The 17,139-nt window shown below is 42.1% G+C and overlaps 2 protein-coding genes across 6 annotated transcripts; both read right to left on the reverse strand.

The window, feature by feature from the left end:
- On the reverse strand, positions 1-2,928 carry LOC136539978 (uncharacterized). Of its 5 annotated transcripts, none has more exons than XM_066531962.1 (9): positions 2,394-2,928; positions 2,249-2,303; positions 2,100-2,163; positions 1,975-2,017; positions 1,741-1,839; positions 1,504-1,572; positions 1,070-1,415; positions 831-976; positions 1-739 (listed from the first exon to the last, which is right to left on the reverse strand). In XM_066531962.1, exons 1-9 carry the CDS (start codon positions 2,559-2,561, stop codon positions 113-115), a joined length of 1,617 nt encoding a protein of 538 aa, XP_066388059.1. In that variant the 5' UTR covers positions 2,562-2,928; the 3' UTR covers positions 1-112. The 5 variants fall into 5 exon arrangements, with proteins under 5 accessions (XP_066388059.1, XP_066388058.1, XP_066388057.1 ...); XM_066531961.1 differs by having other exon boundaries at positions 831-979; XM_066531960.1 differs by having other exon boundaries at positions 831-1,415; positions 2,249-2,297.
- Positions 2,929-4,122: 1,194 nt separating this feature from the next.
- LOC136531881 (ABC transporter B family member 25, mitochondrial-like) lies at positions 4,123-16,405 on the reverse strand. Its single transcript, XM_066524546.1, has 20 exons — positions 15,996-16,405; positions 13,606-13,818; positions 13,036-13,222; positions 12,738-12,799; positions 11,952-11,995; positions 11,405-11,507; positions 11,121-11,228; positions 10,893-10,976; positions 10,737-10,797; positions 10,195-10,340; positions 9,793-9,909; positions 9,601-9,686; positions 8,808-8,896; positions 7,612-7,667; positions 6,919-6,999; positions 6,403-6,468; positions 6,217-6,309; positions 6,054-6,118; positions 5,655-5,790; positions 4,123-4,586 (listed from the first exon to the last, which is right to left on the reverse strand). The coding sequence occupies exons 1-20, from the start codon at positions 16,266-16,268 to the stop codon at positions 4,443-4,445; spliced, it is 2,214 nt and encodes a 737-aa protein (XP_066380643.1). The 5' UTR covers positions 16,269-16,405; the 3' UTR covers positions 4,123-4,442.
- Positions 16,406-17,139: the final 734 nt, after the last annotated feature.

Here is a 17,139-nt window from a genome sequence, read left to right on the forward strand (position 1 = left end):
TACTTGAAAAGTACATAGAAGGCAAATCACCCAATTATTATGTTTCTTTCAAGTTCGATGAGACAGGAGTATGGTCGATGGAGACAGATGACAAAGATGGAGGAGCTATTATTCACGAAACTTTCTTCTTGCCGGAAGCATTCGACGCCGAAGGCTTGGACTTGAGCTTGAACGGACGTGCTGAAGAGGCCGCGAACTGGCCGAAGCCCAGTCGGCCGGGGACCAACTTGGGCGGCGCGAACGGCCCGCACGCGGCGCCCGATGATGGCTCGCTCGCGCTGCTCTTCTTCCCGTGCCCAGTCTCGGCTGCCGTTGCAGCGTCAGCGCGCGCCCGAGCGTCGTAGGCAGCCTTGGTCGATTGCCCCTCCTTCGCTGCGCTCTCCTCCTCTGGCTCATCATGGCCGAACATTTTCTTGGCTCTGCTCAAGAACGCGGCGGGCGTGCCCATGAGCACGAAGAGCTTGAGCACCTCGTCCGTCTCCAGCTTGCACTCTGGTGCCGCCGCCTGCTGATCTGACGACGACGGCCGCGCCTCCGGGGTGGCGGCGCCCGGAGGTCGAGGCGACGGCGGGAGGAAACCGGCGCTGGGAGCGAAGCCGTTCCAGCAATGCGGCACGGGGCTGTGCCTGGCCCGCGACACGCACTCGAGCGTCCTGAACTCGGCGGCCACGCGCGCCTTGAGCCCCGCGTGCCGCACGAAGCGCTGCAGGCTGCCTCGGAACGTCTGCTCCTGCGGCTGCTGCACGATTTGCATTGCACCAGAAAAATGCTTCAGAATAGAGGCTTTTGGCCACCCATACACCCAGTGGTCGTCGGTCAGTGGGTCTTACATCGCTGAGTGTAACGTGCCGGCCTTGGAAGACCGGCGTCGCCGCTATCGCCCGCCAGCCTCGATCGGCTGAAGCTTCGTCGGTGTAAGTGAGCCTCCTTGTCGCCACCGGGCCGGCGCCGCCTTTAAAGCCTGCCGTTGCTGCTCCTGCTGCGTCTCCCATGGATCGGAACAGCGTGTCAGCTAAGTACATTTCAGTGTCAGTCAGAAACAGCGCTGGCTTACGGCAGCGCTTGATACCTTTTCTCGCCTTCTTTCCCGGCGGCGTGGCCTTGCTCTCCCTGGCACCGCGCTGCCTCCCTCTCTGGTTCTCCGGAGTGTTGCCGCCTCCGGTGTTGGCATTCTCCTGCTTCTTCGTCTCGGCGGCGCTCCTCTTCCTCGGCGTGGCGGCGGACGGCTGCAACGGCGGCGCAGCTGCGTGACGTGATGGGCCTCTGCCGCCGCCCTCTCTCCCCTCCGGCGTGATCGGCTGCTGCAGCTGGTCCGCGTGCCTCTGGCGCCACGCCGCCAGCTCCGACTCCGAGAACATCTGGTTGCTCTTCAGGGACATGAACACCAGCTTGGCTTGATCTAGCAGTGCCATGGCCTGCAGAAATCAAGAAGACCTTGTCTGTAGGCTTTGGCTTCTTGCATTGTGCAGGTACCGTTAATAAGAGCTAGGCTAGTGACGAAACCTCTCTGAAAGGCACGGTGTCCTGGCTGTTCATCGTTATCGCTTTCTGGAACACCATGTAAACATCGTTCTGCGATCGCATAGCGAATGAAGGTCGTGAGACCGAAGTTATTCCTTATTCAGTCCCGTGGGTGGATCTTTTATTTTTTGTTTATAAGGCCGTGGATGGAAATTTAAACCGTAAAATGGAAAGGATCACGACGTGCAAGTGCAAGTGCAACTGCGTCAAGAGACGGACCTCAAATTGCTCCAGTGCTGTGTACATGCCATCCTTGTTCTTCTGTCTCAATGTTGCAAAGTCACCGGGCCTGCTCACCAGCTCTGCATAATCAGTCACCTGTAGCAACATGTCGTCAGTCTTTCACTTGGAACAAGAAATATTTGCATCAAGAATGGTGTCACATGTTCGAGTTTCAGTCTCTCACTCTAACACAAACAATTCAGATCTATCACTTCATTTCTTAATTCTTACCTGTATGTCATCTGGCATTGCAAACAACTCATGCCTGTCTCTCCTGCAAGAGACGAAGACGCATCATAACAGGAAACTACGCGGTGCCTGATGGACAAGCCAAAACAAGAGATCCTAAAGCTTACAGCTCCAACTCGTCGAGGATATATTCAATGATCTGTCCTACTGAGCTTTGGCTTGGTAAGTTATCTGAAACAAAAACAATATGAAACTCTCATGTCTAAACAGGAAATGCAACACTACCGATGATAACAAAGAAGCAAAAATTCCGTACTGGTGTTGGCTGCATATACTGGCTCCTGGTGGCTACATGAAGCTTCTCCCTGCAACTGCTTTAAAAATCATCCGGCAGATGAGAACCGGAGGAGGAAGAGAGTTGAAAGCACCCAATGGCTGCAGATTGATTCTTTATTTTTTACCTGGATTTCTTCATTCCTTTTTCTTTTCCCTCGCGCGCTCGGACCGGAAATGCTGTTCCGGATTATCTGCCAGGGATCAAGGAGGCAGACGGCGGTGGAGTCGCCGTCGTTCTTCTGCTCCTCCAGCTTCAACAATCTAGCACTTCGCCTCTTCCCTTTTCCAGACATCTCTGCTGGTCCTATTGTGCTTCCTTCCTTAGAACAAAAAGGAGGGAGAGAGAGGGGGGCTACGATGATGATGACAATGCATCTGCCTTCAACTTTTGTGCTACTACTATGTTGCGAGATAGAGGAGAGGATTTCAATTCTACAGCTGGTAGCTCATGTATATCTATGTATTTGTGACCGATCGTCCTGAAATGGAATTTTCTTTCTTGGAGAGAAGAAATGAGATCTTTAATTGAACTGTAGAGGCACCGGAATGCCATGATATCTAGGCCTTCAAGGCCTGCAGTTTTGGTATACGGCAGATTATAGACAGGAGCAATGCAGCACGAGCTGTGAAGAGGAATATACAACTTCACACGATTCAGAATTTCATGTCAGAAATGCGTGGAGCGTCCCAAATATTAGCTCTGGATTATGAGACTATTTTGAGCATGGATGTAACTGTAAGAGCTCTGCCCGCACGTTACCGACTTACCATAAGCACCACAATTTAGGCCGCTTGTTTTATCAGCCGTACTATTTTAGCGAACGAACAACGTTTTTCTCTCACAATAAATCAGCTAACAGTACTTTCAGCCATGACTTTTCAGCAAAACGAATAGGGCCTTATTCTTCTCTCAGCCCCCATATGTTATATTGTTATAACGTTTCTCTTCTTCAAAATGTAAGTATATTATACGGAGTAGAATGTAAAGTGCTACTAGGAAAGCAAGATTAAGCAGGTACCATTCAATTCTGCAAGGTAAGAAATAGCGAGCGACAGACCATGAGCAACTGGGCACTGAGGTATTACTGCTGGTTATATCCTAGTTCAACTCGAATTAACTGATCCCATACCACCATAATCCACAACCATTAATATGACACCATACTATGCATTGATGGAGGCATGATACTACACTGGTGCTCTATATGGTATAGTTGCCACACATATTATGCTGAGGTTGGCATGCGGCTTCTGCTGGGTGCAAGTGGAATAGCTGTGAAACACTTCTGCAGATCAAGGAAACCAAAATCTGCTGTCGGAAAAGGCTGCAACAATGCCTTCTCGTAAAAGCTTGAGAAACTGGAGACACACACACACACACACACACAAAAAAAAAAACACCACACCAGGGCGGTACCAAAAACCAGCTAACTATCGGTGGTATAGAGGCAAATTTGCTGCATGTAAGAATTTTTAGTTTGGCCACATGGAAAGTAAATACTAAGAGAAAAGCGCGTAGATTTTTTTTTAATGTAAAACTGGCATGAATCATGCCAGATTTGTATTAATATAGAAGAGTTAAAGGTCCAGACCAAGAACAAGATGAAAGAAAAAAACAGGTTATGATTGTGCTTTCCCGCAATTGATCCGTGCCAGTCCATGAGAACCGTTTCCTGCACCAGTATATTTCCTCCAATACATCTGCCAGGGCTCATCATATGGCTGAAAGGTAGATGACTTGTGATGTTTTAAGGCCTGTTTGGAAGGTAGGAATTTCACAGGAAAAACTTAAGAACAGGAAATTTTTCCCGCGTTCCAAACATGCCTGTAGGATTTGACCAATTTTGGGTGCACCGTGCACACAAGTTGTATATACAAGAAACAACAGCATGGGAGCATTTATATTGAAATGGTTATACACCTGAGACAATTGAATATTTACTGGGCTTATCCCTTATGCTACAGAAATGTTACATTATTACCATAATATGCAGGGATCGTCTATATATATAATCTCAAAGGAAAAGAAAAAAAAAACATCTTCCCGGCTACCTAGAGGCAGATACCAAAATCCTACCTCCATTTACAGGGCAGACAAGTTGGCTCCATCCCTCAGTTATGATTGTGTTTTCCCTTCTTTTTCCCTTGCAGAAGGGAAAGATATACAGCGTCAATCAAACCTCTACGCTAACTGCAGCAGAATCACCGGCGTCACTGCTGTTCTGCTGATACCACAATTCTGCGTATCGCCCACCCTTTGACAGAAGAAAATCATGTGGTCCTTGTTCTACTACCTTCCCATTCTCCAAAACAATTATCTGAAAATAAACAGGAATCATCAAAATACTTTTTTTTGATCAATTCAGTAGGGAAAGCCCCTACCTGATATTTTTTTGGATTTCAATTAAAAGAAAGAATGTTCTGTACACAAGAGCAACAGAAGAAGATAAAGTACAACTGTACAAGGCCATAATGCCCAAAGGAGAAAAGAAACGAAAAAACGAAAAAACTATGTGAAACTCTCCTTCCAGTTAATAAGCGCAGTCTGTCTACTTGGCTTGGCCTTAGTACAAACAAGGTCAAGCTCCTCCTTGAACTGTCTTTTCCAATTGCTGAGGTTGGCATGCACATTGTCAAAGATGACTGCATTTCTTGTTACCCAAATGATCCAGCATGCCGTGATGAAGATTTCTCTGAAGATTGGGCTTCCAAAGGATGTTCTGGCATCAATAATCATATCTAATGGTGGCAAATTTCGGTTCCAACATGCTGTACTGAAGTGGCATTCAAAAAACAAATGCATACTAGTTTCTTCACAGCCAGCATTACATAGAACACAATTGTAATTTTCAAGAACCATGTTCTTCCTCCTTAAAAGGTTCCTTGTGTTGATTCTATCCCTGAGCAAGAGCCAGAAGAAAAACTTATGTTTACCAAGGTTACTGGAGGCCCACATCCAATTGAAGAGAGGAGAAGTTTCTGTGTGGCCATTCATAATTTTGTAAGCCTTCTTACTACTGTACTTGCATGATCCCCAAGAGTAGCACCATATGTCCTTTGTATCTGCATTCCAATTTCTCTGCTGGATGAGAGTTTGCAGTTCTTCTAGCTGATTTGCAGCTTGTGTCGACAAGGGCAGGCTAAACAATCTGCTTTCATCCTGAGCTAGAAAGAAACGGATGGAACATTTCTTCTTTCTGGTAAAGGAGAATAGTTGGGGGAACATATCTTGGACCTTTTGATCTGACCAATTATCATCAAAATACTTGAGACAAGATTAAACTAAACAACATTCACCAATCACCACTTGCATTGAAATTCAAATACACGTCTGGAGAATAGATTCAAAACATACTATGGTTTCTTGAGAAGTTGCAAAAGCGTACCTGATCACACTGCATTGCAGTTGTGAGTCGATGAGCAATAAAGATTGATGTTCGATCAACAGATAAGGATTTCAGAGAATTCAAAATTGATGCTTCAGTAGTGCTGTCAAGAGCACTAGTTGCTTCATCACATAATCTGACATATTACAGAAGAAAAAAGTCAAGACAAACGGGCATCGGATAAGCCTACTATTTGCAAAAAAGTTTCCTGCAAGTAATTTGAAACTAGTCCAACTAAACTCAGCAAGGCCAACATATCACGTGAACTCTCGCAGAAGCACATAAACAGAGCATCTAACAGAGTGGCTTCCTCAATAGGTTAAACACTGTGACACACTGCTCAGATCATTGAGATCCAAATGGAAAAAGAAGGACTGCAAAAAGCAAGGGGACACTCACAGAATGGAGGGCTCCTTCAAGAATACACGGGCTATTGCCACTCGTTGTTTCTCCCCGCCACTTAGCTGCAACAAAGTACACCCAAATTTGCTAGATATTCTGGATGTGGTAACAGCAGGTTACAAAATTTCCTCATTTGGCAAGTTACAATATATTGTCTCACCTTCAATCCTCGTTCTCCTACTACTGTGTCGTACTTGTCTGGGAAGTTCATAATTGTATCATGAATAGCAGCACATCGGGCAGCATCATAGACCTGTATGGAAATAAACTATATCATTCCAAAACAAAACATATGATCATGCTATATGCCCTATGACTTCGGAATGTCTAGGAAGAAAATAGGTACCTCCTCATCTTTTGCTGATAACCGCCCATACTGTATATTATGCTTAATTGTGTCATTAAAAAGTACCTGCACTCATATTTATGATGTGAGCTTGGTTGGGTTTTGAACAGTGCTGACTGGCATATGTTAGCATGTATAGACACAATTCCTAGAAAATTCATTAGCATAAGAACTTCAATATAGTTAGTGATCCACTACATTTAAGAAAGTTGCATAGGGCACCAAAACTTTGTTCGTTGGCTATTGGATTTCTCTTGTGCTAAATAAATTCCACAATCCAGAACTCCAGACGTAATATTGTTCTATAATTTCCTTTTCTAGTTATTGGACTCGTGTTTGAATGTCAAAGAAATATTCAAAAGATGTTCACCCATGATAGCAATTAGAACTTAGAAGATCCAATTTGTACATGGAAAACCAGTTTATCAAACAGAACTTGACAAAGAAATGCTAGTTCCCACATTTCTCTATAGTCTGAAAACTGCAGCACTGACAAATGTATACCAGAGGACTTACCGTGTCCTGAGGTACAACACCTAGACATTTTCGAAGGCTTTCCAGTGTCACTCCTCGGATATCTTGCCCATCAATTCGTATCTGTCAGGAAAGCAATGCCAAAAAAATCAAGTGGATGGAATTTTCAATATACATAGCTGAAAGCATTAACCATGAGATGAGTGTCGGCTAGATCAACATGAAATTTGAGAGGACTTAATACTTCTATATCTATATACTCTTATAAAGCTAAACCCCAGTAGATGATTTCTCTCTTCATGCAAGGTGTCCACATCATTTCCCACTAAGTGACCCCACCAAATGTTCTCTCTCTTCATGCAAGGTGTTCACAACATTCCCCACTAAGTCCATGTCATCCCTTATTAATTACAAAGAAATGTCCATGCCATCTCCATCGTGTGAAACACTTTAAATCTTTAATCTATCAACATACAAGTCATCTACATACGCTATTTGTTTCATCACCTACGTATTCCTCTATAATGTAATCAAATATTTTATTGATTTTTCTTCTATTAGTTTACCGATTTTTTACCAGATCTGATACAATAAAATAACATGCAAGTCAAATTCATACATATGTATGCACAATATACAGAATACCATATAGACATATAGTAATGCTATTTATATAACAGATTTATTTTTAAGAAAATCCCACGGCAACGCGCGGGATATACTTCTAGTTCTTACAGATCCTGAAGTCGAATCAAAGAATCTGAACAGAAGTCTAAGAATAGTTGATTTCCCTGCATAAGAAAGGTTCAGTTAAGAAATCCTTAGTGATGCTCGTACTGAACACAAATTCTCATAAAAGAAGTTTTAAGGCCCACACTTAAGCATAAAAAAGATATTCCCATAATTGTGCAAAACAGTTCACCATGACCTGGGTTAATCAAGAAGATAAGATTTGGTATATAAATCTCAAATAGGTAAAATATAGACCCATGCCAGTTGATTATCAACAGGATCATACCCAGCTAACACTAGTTGGGCGTCAAACTGGACATATTAGTTTGAGCATTGTTTTAGAGAAGAGGCTTAGGTACAACTTGCTGAACACTAGCTGGATGTTGCCGGTTGTTTTGGGAGGAAGCATAGACAGAAGACAAGCCAAGGAGGACCTTAAAATACATGTGCATCAACTCCTATTTGCCACAAAAAGAAGGGGTGTGTACAAGAATCAAAGCATTGGGCAATGCTTAACTTATATTGTTCACTACTGATAAATCTTATATTGTTCACTGCTGATAAATTATATGAAGACATTTATTCCGTACTGTTCTAGTATGCCAAAAAGAATTCAAGTTTCTAGTTGTTGTGTTGTGTTTATATATTATTAAGTTGCTGCATTATGAAAAATATCGTGGTCTTCTTGGAAAATAAAATGAAGCACAGTAAATTCCACCAAATGTTGTTTCTATCATACTTGTCTTGTAGTCTGACATACAACATCACCATTTGCAACATAGATTAGAAGAAATTAGTTATCTAACCACCAATATTAAGGGTTTCCACCAAACAAGCTTGTAGTCTGACATACAACATCACCATTTGCAACATAGATTAGAAGAAATTAGTTATCTAACCACCAATATTAAGGGTTTCCACCAAACAAGATTATCATGATCCATCTCAACGCTAAATGGAGCCTAATAAATACTATCTCTGTTTACGAACTATTATGAAATACTAGATACTAGGATCCGGAATCTAATCAACTCAATACACTCATAATCAACAGTAGAAGCAAACTAACAAGTTCATTAAAAATATAAATAGGTTCTCAGCTATTGGTATAATTTGAAATATGATAAGCAATAGTGACCTTCAAACTCAAAGTCTGGTTACAAAAACATAAGATATTATTTGATTAAAAAAAGATTTACCACTTCCACTAGATCCAACAATGGCCACACTCTTTCCTGCAGGTACAGTGAAAGTGGCACCATCAAGAATCTTCCTTTCTGGTACATACCTGGAAGAAAGCAATCATTTGCTGAATCATTAACAAATACATAAATATCTTTCTGGTACATACCTGGAAGAAATCAATCATCCGCTGAATCATAAGTAAATACATCGATATGTCAGTTTATACACCATAAACCAAATAATGATAATCTTTTCTTAATTCTACCAAAACAGAAAAACAGCTTCAACTGGTTTCTCAATATTCTAAATTTAATTATTGCTGGAATAATACATAGTACCCACATGGGCAGTAACTTATATCTGATAAATTAGGGATTGCATTAGTATGTTCTTATACTCACATAGTAACATCTGTCTATCAGATATAGTGATGTTTACTAAAAATGACAATGATAAGGGGAATTCGTTACATACAAACATGTGACATTTCACCGGTTTAACCTTCTAAGTGATTATGACAAAGACTATAAACATAATCAGTGAATCACAAGATTTAGCTGACCAAAGGATAGTTTGATTGCTACAATTTCAGTTTTGAAATAGGGTTCAGGAAAGGAAATGCTCACAAGTCACAATGTGGTCATATTTAGGACAGGAGTAGTATTTCCATATTTTTCCAGAAAATCAAATTAATCGTTAGAAGAAAATAAGCACCTGTATGCTAGTTGTGCCATAAGCATATTTTTTAAGGAAATAAAATATGAGCACTTTGCTACACTCAACAAGTTAATAAAGAACAAAAGTTACCCAAAATGAACATTCTCGAATTCAATGCACCCTCCCTTGAACTGCAAAGGTTGTGCATGAGGCTCATCCTTTATTCCAGGTTTTTCCTTAAAAAAAATTAAAACATATCTGAAGTATCAGAGAGCATGAGTTGAGTATGAAACTGAAATTAAAGGCCTTTTGAGACTTGATAATTTCAATATATAACTTTACCTCAAGCAACTGAAACATTGACTTCATGTCAATGAGGCTTTGTCTAGATTCTCGATACACACTCCCAAGGAAGTTCAGAGGCAATGAAAGCTGGAATAGAAGTCCATTAACCATGACCTTGTATGACAAGAATTCACTAAATTAGTCAAGAGCAACTTGCAAATGGATAGAGACAGAAGAAAATAAAGACAACAGCTCGAGCCATATCAAAACATGGTTAAATAAACAATGATTGTTGTAAAAACGTATTGATATAGTTCACAATTCATTTTTGTTTTATCACAATTCCATATCTTCCAGTAATACTGTGATATGAATGAGCAACTATCCATGCCACGGTGCACATGCAACTTCAACACTGAGTGACATAAGAAACAAATAGAACATGGATGAGATAGTTACCAAATCACCCACAGTCAGAGCACCACTCATTATTCCATATGAGCTCAAAACCATTGCTGCAGATAAAGCCGAGCTAAAGATAACATTTTGGCCAAAGTTCAGGTAGGCAAGACTACTTTGGGTCTTCAATGCAGCATCCTCATATTCTGATCACAAATCACGTTGTAACAAAAATAATTAATAGATTATATCTCTTTAACAATATCAAGTTATGGTGTGTGCCAGTGTTACAAGTCAGGTGGGACGAATCAAATCTATGAAACAATACTTGACTTCACGAGTTCACGTTTAAGCGATTTCGGAACAACTACATTCTGAACCCTAGTTAATTGAAAAATATCATTTCAAGAAATTAATTCTAATCTTTTTTTTTACAATTAGAGAGCAAGAGCACATTCAACATATCAAGATGCCAAAGATACACATCAACAGATTAGACGGATGAACACGATGTAACATCAAATGCTGAAATTAGTGTTTTTTTGTGCACATTTACTCTACAATAACACTTCCACCAAGATTTAAGGCATAAATGCACTCACTCCTTAAATATTTGTCGTACTTATCAACTTCAAATTGTTCGTTGTTGAAGTATTTCACAGTCTACAAACAATCAAAGGGAAGAACAATAAATTGTTACTGCTAGAATAAACAAGGTAAGATAAAGAAACCGGAGTAATGGACAGTTATGGGATGACCTCATAATTCAGAAGAGAGTCAACTGCCACCGTACTAGAAGCATTATCAGCTTTATTCATGGCCACCCTGAACTTAGTCCGCCACTGTCATAATTATAATTTTTTTAAAAAGGCACCAATCAGAAATAGAGTAAAACATATTTAGATGTTACATGACGACTTAAATAGCTGAAACCACAAGAATATCTTGAGAGATATAGGTTTGACGGCATAGTATTGTGTTTGCACCTGTGTGACAGCCAAAGTGAAAGCAATATAAGTAGCAACTGAAGCTGAAGTAATCCAAGCAAAAGTTGAACCAAACTTGTAGGCAAGTATGCTTGACACCATACCAATCTGCAAATGAGGAGTATCAGGAAACCCCAAAAAAAAATGCCATATATTTCTTCTAAATAAATGATACGCAGCTCTCCTGCGTGTTCGAGAAAAAAAATCTGAAGTAAGAAATAACATCACTGGCAACATGCACAAGATATGGACCATAACATTCACACACAACAGTCTGTAAGTACCTCTAGTATTATGGGCACAACATTAAACACCATGACTGTGAGAATGTAATTTACTGCACGGCTTCCTCGATCAATTACGCGATTTATAGCACCAGTTTGCCGGCTACAAACACAAAAGCAGGTAAGAAGCATAAGAAAGACTTCAAGAATTCTCCAGCTTGAACCAAAGTTAAAAACAATATATATATATATATATATATATATGTATATATATATATATATATATATATAACAAAAAGGCTGAATCTCATGACTTGTTTCCACAGGTATCTATTAGAAAGCTGCTCCTTTCCTCAATGGGATTAAAATGAAACTATTGTTATGAAAATAGTGCACCCCCTTGAGTAGGAGTTTTGTCACTTCCAACAAATATTCTCAATTTCTTAATGTAATTAGGCAGCCATCTAATTCTCTGATGTTATCCGCATAAACCTTCTACATTACTTTTGAGTTATGATGGTTTTTTCCAAAAATGCCATGAGTTAAACAAATTATTCATCCCTTTCAGAGACTGAGAAGTATAGGAGGGAGAATTTCCTACAGGTACCTTAGATGATAACGAAGATCAAGCTCATGCAAGTGAGAAAATACCTGCAATATCAAAAGCTCACAAGATAAGGTAATCATAATTTCAACATTTAATTATGTGTTGAGCATCAAGAATAGAAAACAATCTGTTAGATGACCTGTACTGGGCCTTGCAGCCCAAGATCTAGTCGGCCAGCCTTTTCAGGCTGTGTGCCTTGGACTCCAAGTCCGGCACGTATTGTAGATTGACTTATACTTGTGAAGGGATATCGGAGGATGGTTATGTTTCTATAAGCCGCCCCAATCCCTGCCTATATATGCATGTACTATGTATCTCCATAATCAATCTACTAATTCTCGCCGCATGCCTTTCCTTTCACAATCAGAAGTAACCAATGCCCAAGATACAATAAAGGTTGATGCTTCAATTATGATTTTATCACTCGGAAGAAGTGCAATCTTCAAAAACAACTTTATCTAAGAAAATATTCCAATGCGCATATAAGCATCACAGCAATAACATGTTCATCATTCAACCAACAACAAGAAGCAACTGTAGTTATTTCATGAATACAGAAATACATAGAAGAACACAATACTGCAGAAAAAAAATCCATATGATCACTCAACCAACGGCCGGAAGTAATTGTAATTATTTCATGAATACAGAAATACACAGGAAAACTACAATCTGCACAAAAAAAAAGATCCATATTGTGTAGAATTATCTGGACAGTTACAAAGAAGAATGGACAATAAAAAGAAGATTGTGCATTGAAATAAGAAAATAAGTTCCAACATTTACCTTTCTGGATACTGAACGGATGGCTCTCAAAGTCACTTTAGAAAATACAGCGTTTCGTAGTTCTGGAAACACAGAAATCATCACTAGGGAAAAAGGATTAAAGGAGAGGTAGTCTGTGCATTTCAAGAGGGGGGTGGGGGGCAAAGAAAGGGATCTGAAATGCTTATTAGTTATTTACAAGCTCTGGTGAGCTTCAGCGTCTTTTTTGGGTGAGTGGGGGCAGGTGGGTGTTTTGTGCATGTATCTGGTGGGCATGGAGTGGGGGAGCAACTGATGATATATAAGAAAAGGTGTTTACCTGTACAGGCTGATACTCCTGATCGTGCGATTCCATATCCTATCAGAACAGCTGCTGGGCTTGCAAAGAGAGCCAATAGGGTGGCATTAGTTTCAGTGAATGATGCCAGTGAAGCTTCAGCACCTCCAAGGGCTGCAAGCCAGTCGATAGCTAGCTTAAACAAGAAAGGCACTTGAACATTTATAACCTGGCATTCATAGCAAATGCAAAGGGCCAAGTAAGAAAGGTGAGCTGTCATACAATAGCTTCCATCTTTTTAGTTCAACCTGTTTTATCTATCCTATTTGAAGGGATACTGTTCACCCTCTTATTTAACAATGACAATAGATGGCTAGTTGTAGCCTTGTTTACTATGAAACAAGATGAAGTGTGTAATCTGGTAAAGAACAATCTAAAGATTCGCATCCAACAAACAGATTGCGTCTAACTTATCAATTTACATCAGAGTAGGGCAAGTGAGTCCTTTTCATAAAGGAAAAGGGGAAAATGCCTGTGTGGTATGGGTAACGAATCTTCTGCAAAAATCCAAACAGACTTTTCGAATTGGAGGGAATAGATTTCCTCCTTTACCTTTGCACCAACTAATAGGCCCAACGACAAGGCAACCCTAAAGCGGAAGTCAGGGCTGTCGTTCAACAATAAGTACTTCCCAAGGTTTTTCAATATCTGAGAATCAGCAATCTCCTCATTAACATCCTTTTTTGATGCATCTTTCTGGACCTTGTCATCAACCGGCCTCTTAACTGTCACGGCATTAGCGGATGTGGAGAATGCATTACCTCTCTGCATACATAGGAAAAATCACAAAACCAGACTTTGAAAGCATTCCTTTTATAGAAAAGGACAGAACAAAGGCAACATTTCGGACTATGGCCTTTTGCATCTACTGTGTGAAACTAAAAGTTTTTCGGCTGGAATAATCTAGAGCCTTGATGGACTAAGCCAGAAGCACCCCTCTATAAAGACAACTTTATAGAAGCGAAGGCTATGCTTTCTTTTTTTCTGTTTTTTTTAATACTAGATATATGCCAGTGCGTTGCACTGGGGCTATAAATTTTTGTCCACGTCTACAGCGATACACATGGCCTGCGGCTTAGACAAACATATTAAGAAATCTACAAATCTAATTACATAGAAAATATAAAGCTCGTTTTATGATCTTTACTACATGTATCGTGTGCATATAGTTTGTAGAAACGTAACAAAATTGGTTAAACTTTTTTCAGTGCTTGTGTGATTCATGATCTTTATCACCTATATTGTATAGAACAGTTTCTAGAAACCTAACAAAATTGGTTTCATTTTTAAAATTAATACTTGTTTGATTTATTATTATGAAGGGCGGGCCTGGTGCAAGCGGTAGAGTCTTACCGCCTGTGACCGGAAGGTCCCGGGTTCGAGTCGCGGTCTCCTCGCATTGCACAGGCAAGGGTAAGGCTTGCCACTGACACCCTTCCCCGGACCCCGCACAGAGCGGGAGCTCTCTGCACTGGGTACGCCCTTTTTTATTTATTATTATGCATTTTACAAGTTTATTTAAGCTGATTTGACATAAACGAAAAAAATAGGGCACGCAAAGCAGAGGTGTGGGACCAACTATTAACGACAACATACTCTATAGCAAAACAACGTATGAACGGATGCTCTTAATCTGATCTGATGGAAAAAGGATGACGCATAGCCACCACGCCGGGGGCTTCAGCGGCGGCGTGTCCCTCACAGTGAGCCTACAGCAGTACGAATCCCACAACGGCAGCGCCAACATCGCGCTCCGCGTTCCATCCGCGTAGCATCACGGCGGCGCTGTGGGGTACCTGTTCGCTCCGACGACGGCCGACCATCAGATGGACAGCGGCATGCACCCGAGGCACCACGTCCAGTTCGACGGCTTGGCATTGACGGCAATTCTCCGCACGGGCAGGAGCACTACCGGGGCCTGCAGGGCGCCTGGTTTCACCTCCTGCAGGACCTGGGCGGGTGATCTGATCCACCACCCATCGGCCAAAGCTCTAGCTGCGAGTGAGTTGTGACAGATGGAGACGTCGTGTCGGCGCCAAGCTAGCTACGGCCAGGTGCCGCTGCAGCCGGATGCATGGCATACACTCGTGCGCGCGCCCATCTGGCCAGCAGCGCTGTGTACGCACAGATTTGCATTGTTTGGCTTGTTGCTTGCCTGGCTCATGCCGCTCTCGGTCTCAATCGGCAACGCCGCTGCCGCCGGCTTGGCCGGGGCTAGCTAGCTGCCACACAGCCGTTGGAGTCCTTCGATCAGCAGTTCTGCACCTAGCTTCCATGATGAAGCTTCAGCAAGTACGAAAGGTTGGGAGGAGGGGCGCACGCTGTACGTCCTACGTGATTTGGCATCTGATGAGGCCATCGACCGTCCCCAATGTGGACTCAGGAGACGTAGGCTCCGACGTAAACTACGTACGCTGACAGGGGAGCGGGGCAATTATACGACGATAACGTCTCATATTTTTTAGGTGTAGATAGATAGATAAGGGCAGGAGCTCTGCCATTCAATTAAGGAGGAAAGAAGGTTTAGGTTACAATGGCAGATCCACATCACGCCTAATCAGGACACAAGGGGATTATACAAGCGAGTAAGGTCTCCTTCGAATAAGAGTGTGGGATTATACAAGTGAAGGCTATACTTTCACATATGTCTTTTGACAACCATAATAAAACAATAAAAGTGTGACAACACAGCAGCTCCCCCTGAGGCCCTGGCCATCAACGATGTTTTGTTTATCAACAAAGCTATTAAGGAATCACTAACGGTATTAGCTTATTAGGGAACCACTAGCACTATTGCCCACTGTTTTACTGCCAATATTTCTCTATCACTAGGCGTACTTAAACATATGTATTGTGACAAAAACAAGTTCGCTAGCATCCATTACTGCTCTAGACAGACCCGAATACAAAAAGTCCCAACTGCGATAATAAGCACAGTTTACCGTATCTCGTTGAAGCCGCGCGCCGTGCAGCGGGTAGGCAGAGTTCGGCAGGAAGCTGCCAAGGCTGCCCAAGGGGACCCCATTCCGGGGCAGTACGCCACAGTTCGATCCGAAGCCTCCGACGAGAGTGCTAAAGAGAGGTTTCGGCACGCACGGCCTGTTGGCTCCGTTCAGCCGCCGAAATCCGGCAGCGGCAGAGGTAGTCTGGGAGGGATCGAACCGGGAGCCGCGGAGAAGGTGGCCCGCCGCGAGTATGCGGGAGCAAGGCCGCATAGCGCCTGTCGGCGGCCGCGGCGGGTCGGCGGCGGCCGCGATGGGTAGGGTCAGCAGACGCAGCGTGGAGGGCTGGAGGCGGAGTTGGACTCCCTCTGGCTGTGGAGAATTGGGTCTTTTCCACTTTTCCTCCTCTTTTCGGTCTATTTTACCCTTTTTCCTTTTTGGGTTCACTAGTGTTTAAAACGGGATGATTCATCGCACCTGGACAAATCTGTGATGAGCAGAGAACCGAGCAGAGCTCGGGTGGCTAGCCTCTGTCGGTGGTAAAGACGGCAACGGGGAGCCGCGATCCGATACCCGACGGGTATTTACTCTATTAGGGTTTAAATATGGACTAAACACATTACTCATGGGTATGTAAATGGACAAAATCCTTCACCCATCGGGTACGCGGGTATGGGTATGTTCCAGCAGTCTCCGTAACCGTTTATCCATGAGTGAAAAATACCCGGCCATCTGAAAAAGATCAATGCTCCGTGGTTAGACTATAGATTCTGAAAAGTAATGCAGGTAGAGAGAAACAAATATGCTTGTCAGTAACCTTAGTCATATTTGGTGCAAAAACCATAACAATGTTGTGAGCATTCATCTTGTTGTAGCTTTTATTTTCCACCACATCTGCCATGAGATTGATGACCCATTCAAGCAATGCTGCTTCAACAAGAGGTAGGGTACTTGCAAGATGACTACAATCTTCTTCAGTCAACGAGTCCAATACTCCACTTGGAAGTTCCCGAAACCATGTCTATAATCAGTAATTTCTACATTAATCATGACTAATGTAGAGAAGAAACTAAATGTAAAGAAATCTTAATTTGTAGAAGATATTATTATATGCTATTATTTGTCTAATTTTATGTGCTCTGGT

This window comes from Miscanthus floridulus, chromosome 2 (genome assembly GCF_019320115.1).
Source record: "Miscanthus floridulus cultivar M001 chromosome 2, ASM1932011v1, whole genome shotgun sequence".
NCBI classification, from domain to species: domain Eukaryota; kingdom Viridiplantae; phylum Streptophyta; class Magnoliopsida; order Poales; family Poaceae; genus Miscanthus; species Miscanthus floridulus.